This window comes from Tiliqua scincoides, chromosome 1 (assembly GCF_035046505.1).
Source record: "Tiliqua scincoides isolate rTilSci1 chromosome 1, rTilSci1.hap2, whole genome shotgun sequence".
In the NCBI taxonomy this organism is placed as follows: Eukaryota; Metazoa; Chordata; class Lepidosauria; order Squamata; family Scincidae; genus Tiliqua; species Tiliqua scincoides.
In genome coordinates this window covers 152,116,814-152,144,263 of record NC_089821.1, presented here as the reverse complement: position 1 = coordinate 152,144,263, position 27,450 = coordinate 152,116,814, and the positions used below count along the sequence as shown (strand labels likewise).

Sequence of the window (27,450 nt, the reverse complement as noted above, 5' to 3'; positions counted from 1 at the left end):
CGCTGGGGCTTGCTCGCCTGTGAGCTCGAACGCAAGAGACAATTGAAACAGTTGCAGCAGTGCGGCCGCCTCGCTGGGATCCGGTTCTCTCCCCTGCAGTGGGGGCAGCCCGTGAGCACAAAAAGGGCGGGTAAGGCTGGAAGGGTCTTGGCAGGGGGTGGGGGGACTCATTGGGCTTTCCTTGCGGGGAGAAGGGGAGAGCGGGGGGGGGGGTTGATGATACCACTTAGGGGGAATGTAGCCCTCTTCCCTACCCGGGATCTGGAGAGGGTTCCCCACCCTATGACTTGGCACTTTGATCTCAGTACAGCAGTTCAGTGACTTGACCAAGGATGCAATCCTAGCCACACTTTCCTGGGAGTAAGCCCCATGGGACCCAGTGGGGCTTACTTCTGAGTAGACATGCCTAGTCTTGTGCTCTAAGTCTTTGAGAAGTCAGGAAGGGGCACCCCTCTCCTAAAGCTTGGTCAGGGGGAGTGGGTGGTCTTCTTCACTGGGGGGGAAGGGTGAAGCAGATTTTACACCCAGGGGAGTGCACGCAGCACTCAGTTATATTTGTGGAGTGTAGGGGATGAGCACTGCACATGGTGATGATGTGATGTGTATTTGTGATGGCCACTCATGTGATGTGTAGGGGACGATTGCTTTGCTATCTGTAACCATTCTAATGGGCGATAGTTATCTTTTTTTTCTGGGTCTGGTGTCAGGCTGAAGCTGCTGATTCAGGTCTATGAGGTCTGCTGCTGCATTCAGCGAGAAGCTGCTTGTTTTTCCTCTCCTCTGGAATGTACACATTTATGATACTGACAGCACAGCCTTATGACAGTTGACCAAAAAATGTGCACACCTTGGGTTTGCTGTACTGGGTTTGGCAGGATTTGCTCCTGAGGTGCGTATAGGACTGCAACCTTACAGCCCAGTGATTGTCAACCTTTTTCATTTCACAGCACACGGACAAGACACTAAAATGGTCAAGGCACACCACCAGGTTTTCTACAATTGACAAGGTACACCATGCTGCTAGTGGGGGCTCACATCTCCCATTGGCCCTATTAACAAATGACCTTCTACCAAATACATGTGAAACACCTGTGGACCACTCGTGGCACACCAGTGTGCCATGGCACAGTGGTTGAAAATGGCTGTTACAACCTGAGCTGAGCAATGTTTGCTCAGGAAACAACTTGTGTGGCAAGTGTTTCAACGTATGTTTATTACGCAGAGTTGTTTAAATGCAGAACTCAGGTTTGGTCAAAAAGTTGTCCTTATGTTGCAGGGATAGTTTATTGTCCAAGCAATAAACTTGAACAATAAAGTTTGTCCAATACCAAAGTATTTTATAGCTGGAAAAATGCTCAACTTCCCTCGGGTAACTCATTCACTACTTTTGTGATGGTAGTGTCAAAATGTAGCTCTCCTAAACACTGCCAGTCTCTGACTGAACATTTATTTGTGATGTGACCTAGTGATAAGTGACTTGATTCCCCCCTTTCACGCATGTATGATTGTAAGACCTCTTGCATGTTGTGTATCTGCGTGACCTCTGTCTCTAGGAATATTTCCATGCATGTTCACAGTAATGTAGCAGCTAAGAGACTAAGCTGTGAAGCAAGAGGTCTTTTTTCTATAATTATACTTTTATTTTAAAACACCAAAAATTAACAAATGCAAACTCAAAAAGTTGGAAATAAAAATAAAAGTAAAAACAGGTTTTGAAAGTTGTGTGGCAAGTGCGGAGTTCTAAATCTGCATTTCATTGTTCTACCAAATCATATAGCATATTAGGTATCTTATCTTAAATGGTCTATTAGTTATTTAAAATACATTTTGAAGAACAGAGAAAAAATTGTCTATGTATCTGCTCATCCAATCCATAATTCATTTGATCCATTTTCCCCTTCACATGCAGGAAGTCCACAAATGGTTTCCAATTGTACATAAGTCTTTTACTGACTTCTCTTTAAGGAAAATCGTAAGTTCATCCATTTCAGCAATATCTTTACCCACCATTCTTCAACTGGAGAAAACCAGGAGGTCTTGAATCAATTCCTTCTTCTCCCATGAGTTCAGTGGGTAGCCTTGGACCACTTTGTAGTGCCTCCTTCAATTCTCCAGCAATATGGGTATAGTAAAAAATATGGGCTCACCTTACTAACAGCCCAATCCTATCCACACTTTCCTGGGAGTAAGCCCCATTGACACTACTGGGACTTACTTCTGAGTAGACATGTATAGGATTGGGCTGTGGGTTATTGTATGTATTATATGGTATTACTGAGGTTGCAGATGTGAAGCAGCTTGTGCACTTAAAAATACTATATAAATAAAAATACTATATAAATATTATGTATTATAAAAAATATTTCACAGTGGCAAACTGCAGCAAAGTCAGTCTGCAAAGCAGTTCTGTGCCCTTCTGTGACTCTCTTTTTAACTGTACAGTAGACTTTATAGTTTCAATAGTTTAAATTTCCCTGGAGGTTGTGTTCTTTTCCTCCTATTCAGGAAAATACATCTATTCACATCTTTCAAAAGGAGGGGGTAGATGATAGCCCCTGCAGCAAGGCTACTGCATCATTCAGAAAAAACTTTTCTTTTGACTATTGTATGCAGAATGGAGATTGTGCTATTGGTATTGCAAAGAGTGCCACACAAATGCTATGATGTAGTCTAGACATGCTTTGACAGATTGAGCAGAAAGACTAACATTTAGATCCCCTTATCAACTGGGGCAGCATTATCAGGGGACCAAGCAGCATCAGCCATACTATTAGGGGCTGATGCTGCATACACCTGCATATCTTCTCATGTGATATACAACATCATCTGTCAACAGTGTTCTTCTGTCATGTACGTATGGCAAATAAAATAGATCAACCTCTTTGGAAGAGGATAAATGGACAACACTGGGCGCAATCCTAACCCCTTATGTCAGTGCTTTCCAGCACTGACATAAGGGCAATGCAGCTTTGAGGTAAGGGAACAAACATTCCCTTACTTTGAGGAGGACTCCATGAGAGACACCCAACTGCAGGATGCAGCACATGTCCCATTGGCACCGCTATGCCAGTGCTGGAAAGCACTGACATAAGGGGTTAGGATTGCACCCACTGTCAGACATCAGAAATGGTTACACTCAGAAATCTATGAAGGAGAATCTTGACCTTGCAAGAAACTCTATCTGGGACATGCTGGAAGTCCTCAACAAAATTGTTTCAAAGGGAGACTCCTATATTAAACAATTTCTGCCAAATGTTGCATACATGCAACAGGGATAAAATATGTGCCCTGGTGAGCTTAGCAGAAATGGGTTAAGTTGTTGAATTGAAGTAGATCTTGCATTGAGGAATTTGGTATCAGAAGATTGTGTGCATGATTAGGTCACTACAGAAAGTCAAAAGTGAGTCACCTTCATGTTGAATGAATCTTGTCTTTGGTTGGTTGGATTCCTCATAATATACTGAATAATAATGAGAATATACTGAATAATAATGAGACACAGCGCACTTTTCTTTCTTGCATTATTTAGTGATTTTCTTTAAACTTTGGGAAATTGTGTTTTTCTTTCTGCTCACTCTCTCTCTCTTTCTGTGTTTCCACCCTTTTTGGTAAAAATAAAGTAGATTCAACTTAAAAGAACAGAGATAAAGAAAAAGGGAAAATATATACATACAGACAGCTTTAAAAAAATTATACAGGGAAAAAAGTGTTGAAATCTACATTATAAACCTTAATCCATAGACAGTAAATATACTATACACATACAGTACAGTACAGTACAGAACTATACATATATAGTACAAGTGGGCGCACTGTATTTGAGGATTTAGGACCCACAGATTCCAGTATCCGTGGGTCCACCCACATTACAAGGGCCCCTGAAGCCTGCAGATTTCATTATCCACGGGTTTCCTTATTCTGTGAGAGGGGTTCTGAAATGGAGCCCCTATGGGTAATGAGGGTGACCTGTATGACTTCCAAATGTCCATTTGTAGTTGTTGTCTATAAGCCATTTGTTCAAATGCGGATAACGTTAAAAGGCAGGCCTGCCCTTTATGGTTGTGCACTGCCCAAGGGCACCACATTTAAAGAGACACCATACACAGGAATGGTGGATGGAATGCCGGTGGAACCTCACTTCCAGCAAGGAGGAAGGGGTGTCTTTTTCTGATGCACACAAAGGAGCCATATGGGCTGGGTCAGCCCTACTAAAAGGTTCTCAGTCCACTGGGTTATGACAGGAGGGTACTTATCATTCCAATACTTTGTCTTTTATCAACAGTGAGAGCACTGATAGTTTTTGTCCTCCTTTTTAGCTTCTACACTACAGGCCGTTAATTCAGAAGGACATACGTATCCACACCTATCAATGACTTTTGCAATATAACAATTAATAATTACTTCTTCCCAAAAAACTGTATTTCTAAACAAGACCACATCATATATGTAAGTGTTGTATTCCCCGTGTTATACCAGCAATAAGATTCTTTAATTAGCCCTTTGCTATAAAGACACTGCGATGTCCAGTATACCCTTAAAATAATTTTTGTTGGATTATTACAATCTCAGATCCCTAGGTATTGTTGGAATATTTAGAGCCACTTTAAAATATGGGGTTCTTTTTCTTGGTTGGTTCTAAAAGTAAAATTACATAATTTTGCATGTCAATAAAGTTTGAATTTATTTATATACAGCCAATTATCTTTGTACACAAATTTGCTTATCGATGAGGGACAAAATTGCCACCTGCCCTGTTCTTGTTGTTCATGAATATTGTGTTGATGTACTCAGAACAGGGGAGGGCACAGCACAGCTATGAGCAGACAGATGGGGGAGAGGGAGGTTGTGGGAGGTTGCATCTTGTCAAGCTAGGTGGGTCTGATAGGGTGTTTTTAAAAAGTAGGTCCCGATGCTAAAACATTTTGAAAATGTTCAGTATGTGGCTGTCAAATTCCTAATTTTTTTGGGGGGTGGGGGGGTGGGGGCCATATTTCATGATAAGGATGTCAAAAACAATGGCAGAGAAAGTAGAGAAGCGATGGCAGAGCATTGTCTTTGTAAAACGCCTACATCCATAGTTGGTAGGCAACCTCATTTGATGCTCTGTCTGTGCGTGTGCTTTTTAAAACTGTAAATTTGACGTTTCTCACAATTCTCTAGCAGAACTTTTTAAATTGCTGCAGGTTCTTCTAGTGGCTAGCTTATATTGATAGCTGAGTTATAATGTACCTGATTGGAACTTTCTGCCACTTTAGTATATATTGCCAAGCAAATCTACATAAATCTTTTTCAGACTCATGATTGCTATGACTATAAGAGTGGAGTTTGGCTTGCATTACAGTTCTGATGCTGGAATGCTACTTAAGTGTTCTAGCAGCAAAAACAACAAATATAAGCTTGGATGAGTGAGTACAGCTATAATTGCAGTGCAGAGGAAATGGAGTGGGTGAGAAGGAGAAAAAACCCATAAAGTTCTAAGGTTATTTCAAGTGCTGGTTTCTTCAAATTTGTCATATTTTTGCTATGTGGGTGTCGGACTTGCCCCATTATGCAAGTGTTCTGGTCTCAAAGGGAAATATTTAAGAGCATTATTAACTATGGCATTCAAGCTTGTGAGGGGTCCATGAGGGTGGTGGCTTTGGGGTTCCTTTCATCCTGAGTCAGCTGCTACTGCTTCTCTCCCTCCATTCAAGAATGATTAGCTTTGAGTTCCTTGCCTGCTGCCTTGAAACCTGAAAGTTTTCCTACTTTCTGTTCTCTTTGCATGCTCCCTTGAAGCTCAGAAGTGCAGGACTTCCAGTTTCACCTGAAGTCCTGAACTTCCATGTTTCAAGGCAGTGCATAAAGGAGAGCAGTAAGATGGTGTTTTATAGTCGGGGCTAGCTGTCTTGAGCTGGTATCAGGTGGCATTCTAGGTTATGTCACTCCAGTGGCATTGCATTTGATCCTAAAACAATGCTGCTGTAATTATTCTTATTTAAGTATCCTTGGCATACACAAACTTATGGTGTCAAGTCTATTATGAGCAGTAAAATTAGTTGTTACAGAAAAGTTGGAGAAGTTCAAATCCAGGCATACGCAAGGAGTGGAAAAGTAAGGTTCGGCAAATAACTTAAGCTGCAATGCTAAGCACACTTGGGAAGAAACACCATTAAAAACCAGTGGAACTTACTTCTGAGTAAACATGGTTAGGATTGCACTGCTAACTAACAGCATGAGCCAATGTATGTTTACTTAAAAGTAAAACCCAATTAGTTCAAGTGGGTGTACTTCTAGGTAAGTGTGCATGAAATTGCAGCCTAAAATTGCAATCCTATAGATACTCACTCTCTCTCTCTCTCTCTCTCTCTCTCTCTCTCTTTTAAAAATAAACCCCATTGAACACTATGAGACTTCTGAGTAGACATGCCTAAGATTGTGCTTTAGGGTATGGAAGATGAGTGAAATTTAAATTCTGTGCTGTATTTTAGCCTTTGTTTATTGGAAGATGAGTGCTTCAAATGCATTTATATACTTTTGAATTCAACTTTGTTTATACTGATGAATTTTATAAGTAGTCTGATGTGTATTAGCGTTTATGTGTGCTGTTGTACATTTTGTATGGACTAATTTTATATATAAAAAGTGGAGGGGAGTACTAAGTTCCAGGTTAAACAGCAGGAAAAAGGAAACTTTAATGAAAGTCAGAGACTGTTTTCCTGTGTGTTCAACCTAGAACAAATGCTGACTGAAACATCTGCCTGCAAAAACTCATGACTCAGTACTTTTATTTGTTGTAGTAGAACGGCAAAAGGGTGCTGTAGCACAGTTAACATTTCTAGAATCAGGTTTGTTAATGTGCAGTTTTTTCTTTGACCAAATGTAGCGCTGTTACAAGCTGCATGCTGTGAAGTCCTCCGTAAAATCCGTTTTCAGCCTTGAACTGCTTGGTGGCCTGGAGGCAGGTCCTTCTTTCTCTCAGTCAGAATTGACTGCCTGCCATATAGGAATAGTAATATGGATTTAGTTAACACAGTTGTCCAAAGGAATGCTGAAGTTATTATGTGAAGTGCTTTGGATAGCATAAGGTTAAAAAAATGTTATGTACATAATCATGAACATGGTCATGTTCTGTTGTTATGGAACACTGTCATGTTCCGCATGTCACATCTTCAGCTCATACTGTTCTGTACTGTATGAAGTTCTGAACTGTCCTTCAGATGTTTACACCCTCCCACTTCTGGCATCTTCTGCCTTATCTGCTCTTCCTGCTATTGATTCTAGACAAACTTTTGCTTCAGTTCTGGCTCAGTCATTTTGTTGGATCCAGGAGAAAGGAATAGTACTGTGGTGGTTAGTTGCTAGGCAACCTGTGGCAACCCCCTTTGTCCTGAACTCCACAGAAGGACCAAGAAAGTAACTCTGAGACTACTGATAATGTTAGGCAGGTTGCTCTAAGAATTATATTCATGTCCCGTTGACAAGCCCATCCTTGTTTGTGTATTGTGTCTTCAAGAGGTTTGGCCTTAATTCTTGGCCACCTGAATTGTTTGGTTGGTTTGGTTACCTGATCAGATTTAGAATAATAATATCCATATATTCCAGGTCTTTGCAATTTGTTTTTCCACAATAAACCTATTTTGGCTAAAGGGTGGGGTATGGGAGACTCAGCCCCTCATGAACATTCTTTCCACACACCCAAAGTCTACAAACTGCTTTAGTTTCCACGTCTGTCTAGAAGCCACAGTATGCTTGATATCTTTTTGGAATAGGAGTCTCCTCTGGCTTCTCAGCTCAGTTGCAGTGACAAGGGCAAGCAAGATGCAAGCCATTGCTCAATGCAAGTATATACGTACAGGTATAGATTTTGACTCTGTGAAAATCGATACAGGTTGGGTGAAGGCGAGCCACTGGATTGGAAGGCCATTTTCCATGGAGACAATTAAAGGTGTTTATCTGTACACTTTGAGGTTATTCGAGTTTGTTTCTATGAGGTGCTAAGCAGCTTAGCATTTTAGATTCCAATCCTTGTTTGAGGTTATCTTGGAATATTTCTTCCTTATTTTTTATAAGCACCTTATTTACTGAGATGAATGCCCTGTTTTTTCTCTGATTTTTGCTGGGGTTCTTTTTTTTCCCTATTTTTGGACACTAACTCCCCAGGAATTCCTGTGCAGGTTCGTCAGTCGGAGTTGCTGGAAAATTATCCTGCAGCACTTTTGTATGGATTTGAAAACCCTGGCCATGTGCTGGATGTGGAGTCAGCATCCATCTTCCTGTGTGGGTTAGCTATTCAGCTTAATAACAGACCTAACTTGCCCATTGGGTAGCAAACCTCTCTGTCTAGGTTCAAGTGATGGGACGGGGGTACCAGGTATGTTCTACTCCTCCAATCGGATAAGTTAATTACATCATCCAGGCAAGGTTATACATTCCCAAGCCCACAGGAAGATTGGGTTGTTCTCTGCTAGTGACTGAGTGGCTCTTTCATTGGGAGCCCAGAGAAGAGCACCCCCTATTCCCCACATGTGCAAGGACTGGAGCTTTCTTGAGCAATATAAGTAGTTAAAGCTAGGGAGAGTCTAACTCAGATTGTGTGATGCAGTGTTTCTCAAGCATTTAGCACTGGGACCCACTTTTTAGAATGAGAATCTGTCAGGACCCACCAGAAGTGATGTCATGACTGGAAGTGACATCATCAAGCAGGAACATTTTTAATAATCTTAGACTGCAATCCTACCCACACTTTCTCAGAAGTAAGTCCCTTTTTACTATAATTGTTAAAAGAATATACATAGTAGCTTGTTAAAAGTACAAATCTGTAACATTTTCCCAAATGCAGTCACATACTGTACCTTGGTAGCATTTTAATAGATTAAAAATAAAATATTGAAATGAATGTGGACCCACCTGAAATTGGCTTGTGATCCACCTAGTGAGTCCCAACTCACAGTTTGAGAAACACTGGTGTAAAGGGTTTACATTATTTTACTAGTTTGCTAATTTACTCCAGCCCAGTTAGCAACTTTCTTGACATAGGCTGTGTGGGCTCTTTTTGAGTAGCAACCCAGCTCCAACTGCTGTGTTGCTGGTTATTGCATCCATTCAATCACACCTTTCCATTGTGCCTTCTAGCCAAGTTCAGGCAGCTTCCATTTGTCCTTTTACCCACCTGCTGTTACAAAAGCAGATACAAAAGCCCATTTGTCCTTTTACCCACCTGCTGTTCTTCTCCAATTTCTTTAATTCCCTTTTCTTTTGGATCTTTAATAAACTAGTGATGTGTTTGTATGTCTAGTCCATGTTTGCAAGTAACTTGGGGGCCCAATCCTATCCAACTTTCCAGCTCCAGCGCAGCCACAATGCAGCCTGGAGGTAAGGGGACAAATGTTTCCTTACCTTGATGAGGCCTCTGTGACTGCCTCCCCACTACAGGATGCAGCATGCGCCCAACTGGCACAGCAGCACCGGCACTGGAAAATTGGATAGGATTGGGCCCTTATATGTCACATCTCTTTGCTCTGCACACACTATTGTTTGTTTGATTTTTAATAAGAACCCTTGAGGTTCAGCATTCTCCTGGAAGGGGAGTTTTTTCCCAGACACCCCTCTTCTGCTTGGTCTCTGTAGCCTGGGATGGTGGCAGCAGATACAAACTACCATGGTTTTTGCCCCCGTTTAGCTGCTGGTCCAATAAAGGGATCATGGGGCGCAGGAATGGGTGCAGGCATGCTCACCAATAGGTCCTACTCCACTTAGTCAGCCAGCCTTCTCCTGGGAGTCTCTTCTCCTTTCCCTGACGGCCATCAAAATGGATGGAGCTTTACCCAAAAGACAAGCACCTACTTTTCTGACTTTCAGTACTGATAATTGGAGAAAACAGAGAGGGGAGAATGGTTTGGAGTCAGGGATAAACAAGGAAAGCATATGTGATTGTTTTGGTTACACATACTTCACTTTCTTGTGGCTGTTAATTTGTAAGATCTGAAATGCAGCTGTTTTTAAAGCAATCTTGGCTTCCCATGTTTTTTGGCAAAATGCCTTGGAAAGCATATCAAGCTCAGTATGAACCCCTGTCAGTTTACTGGCTCAGCAACAGCTTTTTATTGAGAACTCTGGATTTTCTTCTTGTCATGTATACCAATAAAATGACTTTATGTAAGTTGTTTCTGACACACACACTGCACACTTTGCAGAGTGGAGATGCTGTTAAGAGACACCATGCTGTTTGCTTGTCCTGATTAAGCTGTAGGTTGGTGTTTGCCATGAGGTTTTATTGGCTGTGTCTGTAGTAACATTGCATTGTAACCTTTTTCTGCAGCTGTGACTAGGGAAGAGATGAGACAATGATGTCACAACTTAAAGCGCAAGCAGCTCATGTTCTTGACTACAGTGTGAAGGTAGAGTTGATGGTTCTTGTACTATAGGTGAGACTACACTCCAGCACAGCTGCAGGATTGTCTGTGGCATTGTTTCAGTGTGGAAATGCATCTCTCAGAAGGGCCATAACCCCTTTGTGGTTTTATTATGTATGCCAGAAGTTCCCAAACTATGGATTTGTTGACCACCAGTGTGTCACAACTCAATTTCTTGTTGTTTGTGAAACTGACGGGGTAGATTAGGTTATGTGCATTAGTGATTAAACAACCTGCTACTGGGGGAGGGGAACACTGCTGCCCAATCACCATTATAGCTACAGAGACTTGAACAGATGGTAAAGTGAAACTTTTTTTTTGGTGGGTCTCGATGGTAAAAAGTTTGTGAACCACTGGTGTAGGTCTTTGGATCCATAGGTGTCACTGAGGCAAATAGAAACCTTGCACTTGCCATTTGTGGTGTTGGCAAAGGTAGGAGTTGCTTGGCAAAGTAGGCCAGAGCCAGTCAGACTTCACCTATGGTGGCATGGGACACTGCCTGCTCAATTTTAAATGATACTGGTCTACAGGAGCAGGTAGCTGTGGTTCACCATTCTACCAACTTATTAAACTCTCAAAAGGCCACAAAGTACAAATTAAATGAATATCTGGTTCTTTTTTTAATGAAATGCAGCTGTGGAGCAGGGGTGGGAGCTGTTAATCTAATCAGAGCACTGATGAGTGTGTGTAGCCCTTCCTCCCTGTGTGGTTTTCCCACTCAAAAGCACCTCCCAGTTGCCATTTACCAGGGTGGGGGAAAGCACTATTTTGAATGGGAAAACAGAGGAAGAAGAAAGGGTTAAACTCCCCCTTCACCACTGCTCTGATCAAATTGGCAGTGTACCTCATGTCCCCGCAGCTGTATTTCATTAAAAACAAAAACATCATGGGAATCCAATCTCAGATCTTCTGCATGACATGTAGCTTTGCCCAAATACATTAAGTAAAATTCTCCATGGAAAAGGGAGACTTCATCTTCTAAACCAGGGGTCTCCAAGTGTTTTGGCCAGAGGGCTGCATCAAATGTCTGGCACAGTTTTGAGGGGCAAAAAAAAATTTAAATATAAAATTTATATAAATTAGAGATGGAACTTAGATGTGTGAATAAATGAATGAATGGGCTCATTCATTCAAATTCTCTGGCCTTAGAACAGGGGTGTCCAAACCTTTTGGCAGGAGGGCCACATCATCTCCCTGGCACAGTGTCGGGGGGCCAGGGAAAAAAAGAATTAATTTACATTTAAAATTTGAATAAATTTACCTAAGTTTACATAAATGAATATATTAAAGATGAACTTATATGAACGAATAAAGGTCTTGCAATAGCTCAAGGCCTATAAAAGGCCTTGCACAAAGCAAGGCTGGCCTTTCCTTTGCTGCTGCTGCTGCGTCATAGATGTGAAACAGCAAGCAGTGGAGGAAGCCCTCGTCCCACAGCTCACGCGAGAGGTCAGTCACCCTCATGCTGAGATCAGTTGAATTGGGCCAGTGTGGGCTCCAACAAATCTCCGGAGGGCCAGAGGCTCACTGGGGGCTCCCTGAGGGCCGCATTGAGAGACCTCGAGAGCCGCATGTGGCCCCAGGGCCAGGGTTTGGGCACCCCTGCCTTAGAACACCCTCCAGATGCAACCAGAGCACAGGTCCAGTCATGTTTGGCAAAGTGGGCCAGGGGCTTTCAGGGGACAAGAGGCTGGTCGCGGACCAGATAGAGGCTTGTTGTGGGCCGCATCTGGCCCCCAGGCCGGGGTTTGGAGACCCCTGTTCTAAACCATGGCACATAATGCTGGCTTCTTACTTGCAGGTCCAGCCCTATGGCTCCACTACTGCTGCTTGCACAGGCAGAAACTAATCTGTGTCCTATTCTAGTCAGCAATTTGACAACATGATAATGCTGAAAGCATTGCAAGGTCAGCTGGTGAGAGCTGGTGTAGTGTAACAGCTAAGAGACTGAGCTGCAAATCAGGACTTCTGTGGCTCATATCTTGCCTCTTCTATGAATTCACTAGGTCGTGTTAGGCATGCCATTCCCTCTCAGTGGTGGCTGCCATACAGAGACAATAACATTTTTTTTAAACTTACAGGGTTGTTGTAAGAATTCCATCATGATAGTGCAGATGAAGAGTTTTGCACGCTCAGAAAGTGTTATACAACTGTTAAATGTTCCCTTGCAAATAAAACTTGCAGAATTGCCCATGGTTACAGCACATTTGCAGCAGTGTCCTAGCTGATACAGCACCTTCTGTGTGCCCCCAACCCATTTCCACATTTGTTATGAGGGGATTTTTTACCCACTTGTGTTCCATGTACCCAACTATTTGGGGGAGTATTTTTTTTGGGGGGGGGGGAGGGAATAGTGGTGATCTGTGAATGCAACACAATGACTGATGGAGCTCTGCCATAGCTCATAGAGCCTCAAGTGCACTCCTATTCCTCCTTAAGCAGTAGGAGGCAGAGGTTAAGATCAAACTGTTGCTGGAAATTCATCATCTGTAAAATTGCTTGGGAGTTGGAGACCTTCTTGGAGAAGCGATCTGTATTGCAGACTTTGCAGGTTCAAAGCTGCTGTCTAGTCAAGCCATTTCTGCCCAATGTTGCATATGCACAATGGGGATCAAATGTGTACACCTGTGGGCTGGGCAGAAATGGAATAATTCATGTAGCTTGTGTGCATTACATTTTTTTTTTCCCAATATCAGGTGGAACAGCATGCAAGAAGTAAACAAGTCTGAAACTTTCAAGCAAGGATGGTATGTGTTAAGTATTCTTGGTTTACCATACATTTTTTAAAATTAATAAGCCTTCTATGCTGGAGTTGAGTGTGCTCTGTGGGGCTGATGCAAGTAGGCTGTTGCCTAGGCTAATGTACAAACCCCTGGGAACTTGTGAGGAAACCTCACTGAAATTAGTACATAGGATTTGTCCAAGGAAACAGCCTTGCGAAGCTTGCACACAAAGTCAGAGTTGTACATCTGGCTGCCTGTGAGCAAGAAGCAGTGTTTTCTATTAAAGAGCAAAACCATTCTCCGCCCAAGATCTTGGTTTTGCAATGACAATATTTTTTTTCCACAATAGCTCTGTGTAGAGCAGATGAACATGTGCTTCCTGTACATGTGGCAATATGTTCTAGGAGCAGCAAATGTTTTCTGGGAGCTTATATGATTGCACATATGTTTACTAGTAAACATAAGAGCCTGCTCTGCTTTGTAAATTTTACAGCCCAATTCTATGGGCTGTTTACGCTGCTGGAATGAGCATTCTCGCAGCTTCACAGTTGTCGCAAATTCAACAACATCATGAGCATGGCCTGGCTGCCGTCACAAGTGACAAACAATCAGCTCCGCACAACGATGGTATGGTGCTGGGTTGGTCAGATGGGAACACTGTCCGACAGCCCATACCTGTCAGAAGGCTCACTCAGTGGGGTTGAGGCCTGAACCGGTAGCAGTAGTGCCCAGTGCACAATCAGGATACCATACAGGACCCAGTTAAGGGATTTGCACCTAGCAACCTGGTGGCACTGTTCATGTTTCCAATTTAGTCCGCTTGCTGCAATCAAAGTATATCATGCTAGATTTGTCAGCATTCAACAGCTATCTTTAAGATCCCTTAAAAACAGAGCCAGAGCTTGTTAGTGAGCCAAACCACTTAAGACCCGATTTCAACTTGTATTTAAAACCAGAATTTAGGTGTCAGGAGCAGCAAGCTTTGGGATTATGCATCCCTTCCTGTTTGTTTTTGCAGATATATTCCCCCTGCCCTCACTACTTGGATTTGGCACTGTGTATGGCTGCTGCCAACCAGATTCAAAGGAAACCAAATACTGCACACTGCAAGTTAGCTGCCTAAACTTTTTTTTTTTAAGTGATGATATCTTCTGACCACACATATAGTAATTATTTAGGCTAGAGTTTTAAACCTGCTTATATGGATGTAAATAGTAGTTGCTTTTGGTAAACATGGTTATCTGTTATTCAGGGAAACTTCATATCTCTTCCACAGCTGGCTTGATCCAAAATATAATGGCTTATGAAGCAATGTTAAGAACAAGATATGCACAAATAACTTCTTGAAATAATAGGAAACTGTTAGAATGGCTGGTTCAGATTTTATTAATTGCTGGTAGTCATGTGGTTTACCTCAAACAAATGGGTAACCTATTGCAGCTATCTTCAAGGTAGCGCTGAGAAGGACCAGGGCCCCCTCCAGGAATCTAGCATTCTCTCAACCCCAGGAACATGTCAAAATCCCACATACTACATGCCACTACCATACATGTAAAGTAGGTAGCATATATACAACAGGTTAATGCCATATATATGAGGTAGGTTCCAGCCACCACCATCTCTGTGTAGTGGGGATATGAAGCAAGTCTTCCACCTAACTGTGCGTCCGCCTGTCCACCAACAGCCCACATGCTGAGTTCCTTGAGGAGGAGCATCTTGCCTGATCTCCTTGCTTTGCTTCTCTTCCTCTCTCACCCACATACCCCCAATTCCAATTGTGCAATACGTTCCAGCCTTTGTGGGTGCTGCTGTAACTGAGCAAAACTTCAGTGATCAGAGGACTGGTGATGTTTTCTAAGCAGGTTTGTTTTCATCAAGTCCAGGGAAAAGTTTTATCGGGAATTAAAATAGGACAAAAGAAAAATGAGCAATCAAATTCTATTTTGAGATCAAGAGGCAAAATTAAAGTAAAAAATTGATTATTAACTAAGACTTCCTTGACTTAAATAGGCTACTTAAACCTCAACATCCTCCTGGATGTTGAGGCAACCAAGAGAAAGATCTTAGGAATTAACTCCGTTCTACCTAGACATCATCACAACTTCCATCATGGATGTCTGGCATCTTGCACCTCTCACACATCTTGCCCCTTAACCCTATAGGTCAGCTTTCTTTTATCCCAGTTTTGTGGAGACTAGCTCTGCCCAGCTATGATAGTCTGGCCTAAACTTTACAGATACTGTATTCAGATTTCCTGCTCCCAAGTCAGTGGGTGAACCAGACCAGCATCTAAGGTGAGAAGGGATTAAGGAAGGTTTAGATCAAGACTCTTTTTTTTTTTTTTTTTTAGAAACTTGAACCAAGTTCATGGGACCAATATACATTTGAGAGGGGAATTTTAGGAGTGATATACGATCTAAAACTCTGGACAGAGTGGAGAATGTGGCAGGATGCTTAGGTCAGCCTTCAAATACATAGAGTGCTGTCATAAAGGGGGTTTCCTCAGGAAAGAGTTGTCTGCTTCAAAACACTTCTGCGTCAATACTGTTTTAAAAAATTTATTTTACAGGGTTTGCAAACCAAGAACTAATGACCAACTTCATAATAGTTCAGAGCAGAAAGGCTGTGATATTTTTGTTGATAACCTTTTTGAAGAAGCTCAGAAACTTGGAGCTATATGCACACCAGAGACTGAAGTTAAAAGTCAGGTTAGTGCATTTGGTTTTGTAAGATACATTGATTTTTAAAAAAGTTTTTATTAATGCAGTAGTACACAACATACCCTAAATATTACCCAGCCCTCAAAATCTCTAAGTACCTTAATAGAATAACAAAGTTCATTAGATCCATTCCTGGACCTCCCTTGGATACTGAACCCATGGAAACTGAGAACCTTGCAGCCTCCCCATGCCTCTGAAGGTTTCTGAGATGCACTTACAGTTTCTTGGCAAACCAGAAGTGCCTCTTGGAGGCCTCCAGGAGGACTTCTGAGGAGCAAGGAGGTTACGCACAGCCTCCCCACACCTCAGAACACCACCAGATGTTCTTCTGGAAGTCCTCTTTGGGCCCTCCAGATGCAGGTTTAGAACTCATGGTGGGTCAAATCAATGAGATCCAAGCCTGCAGAAAGATCCAAGCCTGAGGATTCACTATATGCCTGATTCCTCAGTTCCTCGGTTTTGTTTATTTATAGAGGCATTTGCACTTGAATGGGCTTTTCATATTTTAGTATTTTTGTCATATCATCACTGATGGATAAAAAAAGTGCTAATTTGTGTTCTTGCTCCCCAGGCTGATACAACTATCAGATTATGGAAAAATGGATTCACCGTGAATGATGGTGAACTCCGAACCTACTCAGATGTTGCAAATCAGCGATTCTTGGACTCAGTTAAAAAAGGGCAAGTCTGCTATGTGCACTGGGCCAGATTGCAGCTTGTATCTGGTTTGCTTCCATTCTTTGTGCCTGATGAACTTCTGATTTAGTACATTAGTACACTTGAGTTCAAGCTGTGAATTACAATGTTACAGTTACTATGCTAATATAACACTGCATAATATCTATTTCACTGATTTATTTAAAATGCTGCCTTTTCTTCCAGCAAGAAGCCTCCAAGACAGCTAGTATTAATAAGTGAAAATGAAAGCACAAGTGTAGTCAGAATAAAAGCAATAACATTTAGAAAGGCTAGCATACTGTATCTGTCACCAGCCCTGTATTAAGGCTGGAAAACAAACACTTGGCAGCATGTTGAGGCCTTGTTGCCAAAGGCTGTGTTGTGCATTGTGCGTTGGAATAGTCCAGCTCAAACACTCTTGCTCGAAATTGCTTGCTTTGGCTATATGCACTCGCATTGTGCAGCAGAGTTTTGGGCAAGGGATCATCTAAGCTAATGGCTAGTGCTCAAGAGTTTTCTGCAGGGCTTTTCAAACTGGGGCATCGCAATGCCCCAGCCTGTGAGCCCCGGCCACTTTCCCCTTAAGGGGTGGGGGCAGGGGGAAGGCAGCCACACAATCCCCAGGATTGCGTCGCTCAGGGGGCTGGAGGGACTGGGATGCACTCACCAGCCCCTGCAGCAGCCTTCCTGGGGTTTGGGGAGCCCTGCATGAGGGTCTGCAGGGCTCCCCAAGTCTTGAAAAGTAAAAACACAGCAATCGCGCTCCACTTCTGCAAAACGGGAAAAACCACCCCCGCAAGAACTTACTGCAATTCAAATTCTCCCTGAGAGTTTGTAAACTGCTGGTTTTCTGAAACAAATAATTCTATCCTAAGCAACAACAAAATTTTACTTAAACTGTCCTAAGACTTAAGGCTTTTTTAAAACCATCAATTCGTAATTTAAATAACTATGACTTTTCAGAAGCACTTGGAAATTTCACATGTAACACTGTGATGTTGTAGGATTATTCTTGCTCGTTTAAGCTGATGCTGAGTGATACTGTTAGTAGAGATTGGAGCTGAGTTCTCCAGGGTCCAAGCCAGTTGCTTAGTCCAGTGCACTACACTGCATTAATCATAGTTTAAAATTACTTGGAACTGTATTTGAAAAGACAAAAAAACCCAAGACAGTATTACCTGTACCCTGAAATAAAGTTATTGATTTTATAAGTTTTATACCTCACCTTTCAAATAAGTATTCCAGGTGGCACAGGCATTTTTAAAAACAAGATATATTAAACACTGGACAGTGGTCAATTTCACTAATGCCACAGGCTTGGTGGAATCATGTTCTTCCTTAAGGCATAGAGACTGTGTCAGACTGGATTTATTTCAGTAATACACCCTGCAATTGTGAACAACTGTACATTGCACTTCTTGAATAAAGTAGGGTCCATCAGATAATTGGTCAAAACTGGCTAAAGCCTTGTTATTCTTTGATTAAGGTTGTTTAATTAGCAGCAGGTTAAGGTTATTTCCAATTGTTTCAGTTGTTCTTGAAATATTCTGCTGCTAAGTTGCATGTCTCGTTTTAAATTGACTGTAAATATTGTTACTTATGTTATCCTGCCTTTTGGGTAGCTATACATATTTTAAAATTTAATTGATGGTGTTTATTGACTTTCTTAGAACTTGTCATGAACAATAGACATTGCGGTTTCTGGACCTAGGATCTGTACACAGTTGTTGTCAAAGCTTTTCAAGCCTTTGTTTGAAAGGCTTAATTTCACTGACTGTGCTTTGTTTTAATTAGGAAACCACACAATTATACAACTGGTGATACTATAGGCTTTGATGATAAGGAAGTGGCATGTCTCTTAATTGTATCAGTTTGTTTAAAATTTCTGTCCAAAGAAGAACTTCTTTAATGTTTGCTTTTTAAAGGGAACTGCCTCTTGAGTTTCAGAAGGTTTTTGACAAAGAAGAGGTGGCTGTGAAAGTGGATGATAAGAAGAATGAAGTGTATACTCTGAGAAAGCCGTTGTTTCATCCTTTCTCTGGACAAGGATACAGACTAGGAAGGTGAGCAGTAGCCAGATAATGAGGTTTCAAAAAAAGAATGATTTCTTTCTTTCTTTCTTTCTTTCTTTCTTTCTTTCTTTCTTTCTTTCTTTCTTTCTTTCTTTCTTTCTTTCTTTCTTTCTTTCTTTCTTTCTTTCTTTCTTTGTAGGCTTATTTTAACTGTTAAGTTATGAATGAAATTCATTCATAACTTGGTTACATATAACTTGGTTACATAACTTAACCAATTCATAACTTGGTTACAGTTGCACCCCTGCTTGCACCTGCCTAGTATGATGGGTGTCCTGACCTTGGCAGAAGCTCATCAATGAAATGATGATAAAAGAGTAAATACAGGAGCTGATATCTCCATGCCCTTAACAACTGAGGGCCCATTCCTATCCAATTTTCTAGTGCTGGTGCATCTGTACCAGTGGTGCATGTAATGCTTCTTGTGGTGAGGCAGCGGTCACAGAGGCCACCTTGAGATATGGGAACATTTGTTCCCTTACCTTGGAGCTTCATTGCAACTGCACTGGTGCTGGAAAATTGGATAGGATTGGGCCCTGAGTAGCTCCTTCATCAATCTTTATCATCCCTGTACAAATTCCCTTTGAAAGCAGGGCAAGCACTCATTAGAATGCTTTATCATCTGTCAGATTGTACTGAAAAAAAAGGTTAACCTGGCCTGCTGAACCAACCTGGCTATCACTGGCAAGACCCTACCCTTAGTGGGTCACTGAGATAAGCTGCAGTGTCAAGTAGTTGGGACCTCCCCCCACCTTCCTATGGTGCATTGGATGCTGCTGCTGCCTCCCGTAAGGGGTTCAGGGAGTGGTCCAGTCAGAAGGGCCCACAGATGGGCATGGCCCTTGACAAGTGTCCGACCTGACTGACCCAATGTCACCTCTGGGCACCATCTCCAAATCCTCAACTCAAAGTGAAGTTTCATATATACCAATAAAGGTATTGACTGACAAAGTAAAAGCATTGCATACTTGCATGCATGCACGCACATGTTGCTGGTCCAAGGTAGCAAGTGACCCAAGACATTATAGTTTTGTTTGAAGCAAACTTCTTAATTTCTTTTCTAGTGCCACACCAAGAATAATCTCTAAAGTAAAAAGAAATGTTGACGAAATGGAAAAGAGAAGACCCACAGTGGTGCTAAATAACCTGGAACCTGTCACAAGCATACAGATCTGGTTAGCAGATGGGACAAGGATAGTACAAAAATTTAATATTTCTCATAGGTAAGACCATGTCATCATGACTCACACCTTAACAGAAATGTCTTAACTAGTAATTCATTTGAATCAGTAGTCTGAGAAATATATCTAGACACTTCCAATCAGCTTCTCATTCTCAGCTTCTCATTTCACATTTGATACTTTTTTAGTTCTAAATGAAAGTATTAAATGTGAAACTTAAAATAATGCAAACAGCACAACGAAGAATTCTCAGGGCATGAAAATTAACGAACATGGTTTCCATCTGTGAATTGTTGGTATCCCAAGCTTTGAATTTCATGTTTCTTTTCAGGTTAGAATTGGGTTCTGTGAGAAGAACCTTAGGTTTAATAGCTTGACTTGATTGCATATATGAAGTTGGAGTGAACAGACTTTTGGAGTGAACACATTCAGCACTACTTGCCTTTAAATAGAATTGGGAGAGTTAAGACAGACAAATGAAAATATTTCTTTACTCAACATGTAGTTAGTATGCGGAACTCCTTGCCACAGGATGTGGTGATGGCATCTGGCCTAGATGCCTTTAAGAGGGGATTGGACAAACTTCTGGAGGAAAAGTCCATCATGGGTTGCAAGCTGTGATGGGCATGTGCAACCTCCTGATTTTTAGAGGTGGATTACCTCAGAATGCCAGATGCAGGGGAGGGTACCAGGACTCAGGTTGTACCTTGCTGTCTTGTGTGCTCCCTGAAGCATGTGGTGGGCCACTGTGAGATACAGGTAGATGGGCCTATGGCCTGATCCAGCAAGGCTCTTCTTATGTTCTTATGCCTTTGTTCCAAACTTGACAAGTTCAGAAATGTGAGAGACATTGAATTAGCGAGGGTGGGTGTGGCCTTGTTTTGGGCCACCCAACTAAGTCAAGGTTTTCCCATTCATGCCAGTTTAGTTCAGATTAGGATAGTATAGTTCAATACTTGGTTCTTATTGTGTTTTATCCAGTACTGTAGTGTAAACTATCATATTCGGTATGACATCAACTTTTAAAAATCATAACATGTGTGATCTAGAAGTTGTGGTAACTGAGAATGCATACTTTCTGATGAGTACTAATAATAGTTTGCCTTGCTAATAATTTAAATCTGTAATTACATTACCCTGCAGTTCTGCAGGGTAACAGAAGGCATCTGTATGCAACTTCGGAACCAAGATGCTTGTATGGAGTGAGGAATTGTGCTGGCTTTTTTTCAGGCAATTCTGAAAAAGTACTGCCTCAGCTCTGCTAGACACTTCGCTGTGGAAGCACCTTATTTGTCTTAAGATCCTGATCCAAAGTTGGTTTTGTAGCTCGTGGTAGCTTTGCAGTAACCTTATGGGTAGGAGTCTCCAGCATCTCAAAATACATTTTACTTAACTTCTTATTTTGAAACATTTTTCTCTTAGAATAAGCCACATCAGAGACTTCATAATGGATTTCCAAGGACCTCAAGGAAGATGCCCCTTCACACTGACCACATCACTTCCTTTTTGGGAACTACTGGATGAATCTCTCACACTGGAAGAAGCTAACTTAAAAAATGCTGTTATTGTGCAGAGACTTAAAAAAGATACTGATCCTTTCAGGAGTTTGTCCTAGCAGTCTATTGTCTGTAAAAGTCACCTAAGATACATTATGCTATAGCTGCTGTAGGGGGGAGCCTTGGAGAGGAGACAGACAATTCTCACCAAATAGATGCCCAGTGGAGTTTCCTTTACATGACCCCAAGGCTGTTAGTTGAGCTACATTAGTCAAAACCAAAAAGAAAAGAATAGCAGTATTGGAGTGTGCATTGTGTAGTAGTATCTGCAGTGCTGCTCTGAAAGTGCTTCTAGCATGTTCCAAGTCTATTCAAACGTGTCCTCTAGTTCTTTCTACATTAGGTACTTGACTCGACTGTAACAGGCAATTATTTTACCAGACCAGTCATCTAAGCTGTGTGTTCTATCAGTTAGACAGCTGCATTAGACAGTTAGGCAGTCTAGTAAGGAAACATTTTCATACAAATCATAGGCTTTTGTTTGTACTCTGACTGACTGACTGGAACACTTTTTTTTGCACTTTATGGTGAAACTTACTATTGGTTTTATGCTTGTTATTATAGTCCAAGATGCCTGAGTGTTTTCCCAGTGTTACAGCACAAAGTTTATAGTAAGCTGATCTAAAGTAATTAAACCTAAGACTTGTTTTCATACAGACTGTCAAAATAGCCAGGATAATTTGTTATTAAATGTAGACAGCATCCACTTCAACAGATTCTTCCACCAACTCATGTCTTAATCCTGTTTGTGCTGTTAGAAAGAGATCCATACATTATCCTTGATAAAACATACTTCTAAGTAAGAGTGCCTAGCACAGCAGCATTAACGTGTGACTGAAATACAGAACAATGATTTTTGCTACTGTCCACAATCAGGAAGAGTGGCCTTCTCCTGTGACCTTGTTAAGTGTAGGGAAATTCTGACATGAGGCACTTTCAAACAAGCAGTTCCAAAATATGTTCATAGATAATAAATCCTCAGAGAGAGGACTGTACCAGGTTGGAAACAGCACATTTGAATTAGCTTGCTGAATAAGAGGAATGTAGTTCTGAATAGTGAGCCTGTAGGTCTGCTTTGGCTATGTAATTAATCTAAAATTATTGGCTGCACATGCCCATGTTGCATTTTGAGGATGGGGCCTGCTCCCACAAATGGAATCAGATGTTTCTGGAGGAGTCTCTCTTTGGAGGATAATATGTGGTCAGATGTTGCATTACAAAACGTATGTTTTCAGGAAGCAGAAGCAAGTTTAAAAGTGTGTGGAGTCCTTTACTCATAGCTATTTTCAGGATTGAGGGCCCAATCCTCTCCAATTTTCCAGTGCTGGTGCAGCTGTGCCAGTGGGGCATGCACTGCATCCTGTGGTGGAGAAGCAGTCACAGAGGACAACCTCAAGGTATGGGAACATTTGTACCCTTACTGGCGCTGGAAAGTTGAATGGAATTGGACCCCCGAGTCTTAAATTGCTACATCAATTTGCTTTAAAAAAACAAAAACAAAACACATCTTTCTTAAAATGTTGGTGGTGCTTGGCCTTTCTCCAGCAGCAATAGGGTGAGGCTATCTTGTATACTTTGGTAGCATCTTCTCTTGGTCACCATTTGGATCAATTTGGCAGTGACATAGCTTCTCAGGACTCCCAAACAGGCCTGGTTAGCAGAAAGCAGGAGTTTAGCCGCTTCTCTTCTCACCCAGTGATGCACCAATAGGTAGAAAGAGCTACTGCACCTTGTTTAGCACTAGCCAGATTTGAAAAGAGAGCTTTGAAAATGATGGCAGATAGCACAATCCTATTGTTGCACTGTGCCGACACAGCAGTCACTGCACTGGCGCAAGCCATCATAAAACCACTGTAAAGTGCTTTTACACCAACTCATAAGCAAAGCAGTGCAGTGGGAAGGCCTGTGCCAGCTTTACACTGGGCTTCTTGGATTTGCAGCAGTTAAATAGCTGGCGCAGATCCAAGAAGCTCTAAAGGGCAGGCTGGGGCTTTTCCCAGCAAAAAAGGATAAATATCCCTTACCCCTAGTAGACCTCCAGCCTCCTTCTAACCTATACTGGATACAGTGAAGGCCAGGCAGCCTGGCTATGCCAGCACAAGTAAGAATTGGGCTGCCTGCCAACATTGGGGGGTGGAGATCATGTGGTATAAGAAGAAAAGTATTAGTTTTTCAAAGTTGTCTCTCATTTTTGGTTAATCTGGAATGCACAGAGAGCCAGATGTGCAGATCTATATAGTCTCCATATATTAAATGAAACTAGGTTTTGCTGATATGAACTGATGGCAACTTCCTGTTTCTTTGTTCATACAGTAAAATAAAAATATGCATGCCATGAAATATACACATGCATTCATGTAGGATAATTTCTTCCTGTGTAGACCAGCCCTTCTGTATGCAGCCACATTTACTTTTTCTTAAAAAAGCACAGTGAAATATGGATACAACTATAGTAGTCTGATGTTGTGTGTGTGTTTTATCTGCACATAGTTCAGTGTGTGTATATATTCAGCAATCATATTGTGTGTTGACGTTTTACAATTTAAGAAAACTACTTATTTTTGTTAGTTACAAAGGGCTGGTTTACACAACCAAGAAAATATGGGTAGTTTGGATCAGGCTGTGTTCCTGAAGCCTGCTGAGATCATACATTCCACCCATCTCTTTACATTTACTTGTGTGCCATCAGCTTCCCAGTTAGTTTAAATCATGGCTCTATTGCTTATGCACAATCAGGAACTGTGATTTAATTCTGGTTTGCAAACCAGAATATAAGACAAAGAGTAAGCTCTGGTTTTATATCCTGGTATGTGAGCAAAAGTTAAGCCACAGTTTCTGGCTTGGCATGAGTTGTGGAGCCATGATTTAAAGTAAACACAAATGTAAACACTGGGGCTTGTGCCAGAGCAGAGGTGACAAAGGGCCAAATCCTATCGAACTTTCCAGCTCTAGTGTAGCTGTGCCTATGGGGTGTGCGCTGCATCCTGTGGTGGGAAGTTAGTTATGGAGGCCTCCACAAGGTAAGGGAACATTTGTTCTCTCACCTAGGGGCTACGTTGCAGCTGCACTGGTGCTGGAAAGTTGGATAGGATTGGGCCCAAAGGGAGAGCAATCTGGGCAGGCTTCATACCTCATTTCTGATCCAAACTGGTTAGTTTGATCTGTGAACTGGCTGTACTAATCATTTTGCAGATTAGATAATCCAGGTGGTTTCCTGTTTTTTGTTCTATAGTATATCATATTCATTTCTTAAAGCAATTGATAATTGTATCTTATCTACTGTAGGTCCACAAAAGGTGCTTACTAATTCATTCAAGTAAGTAGGACCTGCTTTTTGAAGTATGAAAGAACAAGATTGTGTTATTTGTAAACAGTTAGGTAATGACCACCATATGGTAGTTCATATATTGCTTGTATCAGGCAGTTAAGCTGGTTTATGTCTGGTGAGCTCTTGATATACCAGCTCAGGACTGGGCTTACAAAGCATAACAGCACCACCAACAAGACGTCAGAAATCCTGATAGCCTGCTACCATAGCACCCTGCAACGCCAGAGATACAGGAAGATGCACTGGCTAGATATGGAGGATAAGATGGCTGGCTCACACATGTAAGCCAGTTCAGTATTCCTCTGTTGTACAGGATCATAGGAAGCTGCAGGGCATCCTAATCCTATTCCCAGCACCACCACTGGGTGCAGCTGTACCAAAATGGCTACCGCTGCATCCAGTGGCACTGCCATGACTGCTGGAGGTCTCATTGGGGGAAGGGGGAAGCCCCAAGCCCCACAATGGGGCTTCTCAAGTCCATGCTGGTTATGTTGCCAGTGCAGACAAGAGAACCTCCATGTGTCATAAGAATGACCTGCTGTACAAGGATACAGATTACAACAGTATGTTCTTCAGTTGCGGTGATAACTTCCATCTGTTGTGATCACAAAACAACTGCTGTGTGTTGTATGCATGTCTAGCCTGCTTTGCACTAAGGGGCATCAATGCAATTTCTCTGCCCCATGTATAGTATTACACTTGACAAAATAAGTGACCAGTTTGCCTGTGAATACATGATCACAATCCAAGCCTAACCATGGTTACTCAAAAGTTGGTCATATCAAAACCAATGCTATTTCCACTGGTGTGAGGATTGCAGCCTCAGAGGATGAAACCTGGTTTCAGTGGTGCATGGACTTTAGCCTGGTACCCTGTTTTTAATAAATCACGTGAAAGTGTAAGCCCCACATCATTGGAATTTATTTTGATGTAATTGTTTAGAATCAGCTTATTACGCCACTTGCATTAAAATTAAGCACATATGTTTTCAGAGTTGATATGTCTAACATTAGAAGAAGTTGAGAAGGGGTCAGAGAAGATATATGTAACAGCATTACCCTGTAAGACAATGAAGTAAAATAATGCAATATATATGGAGAGAATAGTCTCCTATTCATATACAACCTGTTATCTAGATCTTTACACATCTATGCAGTGATTTAAATACAGCACACCTGGCCTAGTAATGGCATCCTTTCCATGCATGTCCAAGACCACACCTACTGTACCAAATTCATGGATTGCCAGTATAATACTTGTCTGAAGTTAGTGCCTTAATATTACGACACCCAGCTATGTCAAAATGGCCTCGTGAAAATAACTTTGTTCATTCAGTCTGCTTAAAATTAAATAAAAAGCAGAGTACATTTGTATATTTTTTTCAACATCTGAAAAGCAACTCACCCTTATAGTTTGAAGAAAATGGTAGAAACAAAGGCTATCCTTAGTGAAGCCAGAAAGTAATCGGTAGGGTCGGTAACCTTGAATGTTCCTACTTCTTTCCCATGCAAGGCCGTCTGTTCTCCCCCTGCTTTCAGAAAGCAACTATGGTTAGTGTTTGCTCCACTACTTTTGCTAACCACAGTTAGCCCAAATCAAAGTCTGCAAACTCACTTCTATCCAGTGTTTGGAAAAGGAGAGGATGTAATAAAATAAAACCGGTGTTTAAAACTGAACACTTACAACTAGGGCAATGCAATGCAGACAACCATGCAGTTCAGGTGTTTGGATAAATGAAGGTTTTACTACCTGAAGTAGGACAATCATTTGGGGGCCAGATACCACTACAGCTAAACTGATTATTGTTCACTATTTTCAGCACAGTATGGTCAAGGTTTTGTTTTATAAACATGTTTAATACAATGTTGAAGTGGAAAGATACATGCACAATATAAAAAAGGGCATTTATAGCAATATTTGTATTTAATACAGTTGACGTTTGGAGAAATAAATTACTATTTAAAAGCAGTAAGCCTGAATTTGTCTCATTTTCCCATGCCACAGCTATAGTAGAATCTTGTATTTCAAATAAAGCTTAAAATGTTTTAAACATTTAATCAAATATGCTGTTGAATAGGATCTGCTTTTCTTTTTCCCTGTAGGTAACTTGCAGCACAATCCTTCATATATGGGATCCAATTCTTTTCCCACAGAGAATGACAAAGTGTGTGGGTGGGGACACATCTTGATTTAAAAAGAATAGCTCTCCCCACTGCTGTTCTGATAAAATCTACAAGTCCCCGGCTGCATTTCCACAAAGACAGAAATGGTTGACCAGCATTTCCTCTAGCTTAGGCCTGAAAGGATGACCTTAAAACATTTTTATGTGGAGTAATCCCATTGAACACAGTGAGACTTCCTTGTAAACATGGATAGGCAGGTTAACTTCTGCTGCAAGTAGTTTAAACAGAATGATTTTGACTAAGGAATAAAACTTGGGTCCTTGTCTTTTTACAAAAATTTCAAAATTTGCAAAAAAAGATTTGGATGGGGTAGTTTGCATTTACTTTATATGCTCATGGAGTCAACGTATTTATCTTTACAGTAAACACACAGCTAAGTGTGTGGTTGTGAGAATAGAGATTTTAAAAACCTCAATTGAGTGCAGTGTACCATTCAGTCATGTGATTATAATGGACTGAAGCAACTCCCATTATAATCAATACTGCCTGTGCTGAGATTAGTTTGCACAGAACTTCAGCCTTGGGTTGCAGTCCTTACCTGGGAGCACTTACCTTACCTTGCACTTACCTGGGAGCAAGAGGTGCTGAACACAGTATGATTTACTTCTGAGTAGA

General features: G+C 41.4%; 1 protein-coding gene across 10 annotated transcripts; it reads left to right on the top strand.

Moving 5' to 3' along the window:
* Positions 1–26,620, top strand: UBXN2A (UBX domain protein 2A). Of its 10 annotated transcripts, XM_066611617.1 has the most exons (11): positions 1–130; positions 948–1,007; positions 1,910–1,972; positions 4,317–4,446; positions 10,301–10,379; positions 13,091–13,141; positions 15,687–15,825; positions 16,409–16,518; positions 18,441–18,578; positions 19,652–19,810; positions 21,191–26,620. In XM_066611617.1, the coding sequence occupies exons 6-11, from the start codon at positions 13,101–13,103 to the stop codon at positions 21,381–21,383; spliced, it is 780 nt and encodes a 259-aa protein (XP_066467714.1). In that variant the 5' UTR covers positions 1–130; positions 948–1,007; positions 1,910–1,972; positions 4,317–4,446; positions 10,301–10,379; positions 13,091–13,100; the 3' UTR covers positions 21,384–26,620. The 10 variants fall into 10 exon arrangements, with proteins under 10 accessions (XP_066467714.1, XP_066467730.1, XP_066467722.1 ...); XM_066611633.1 differs by lacking the exons at positions 1,910–1,972; positions 4,317–4,446 and adding an exon at positions 12,196–12,301 and having other exon boundaries at positions 10,301–10,406; XM_066611625.1 differs by lacking the exon at positions 4,317–4,446.
* Positions 26,621–27,450: the final 830 nt, after the last annotated feature.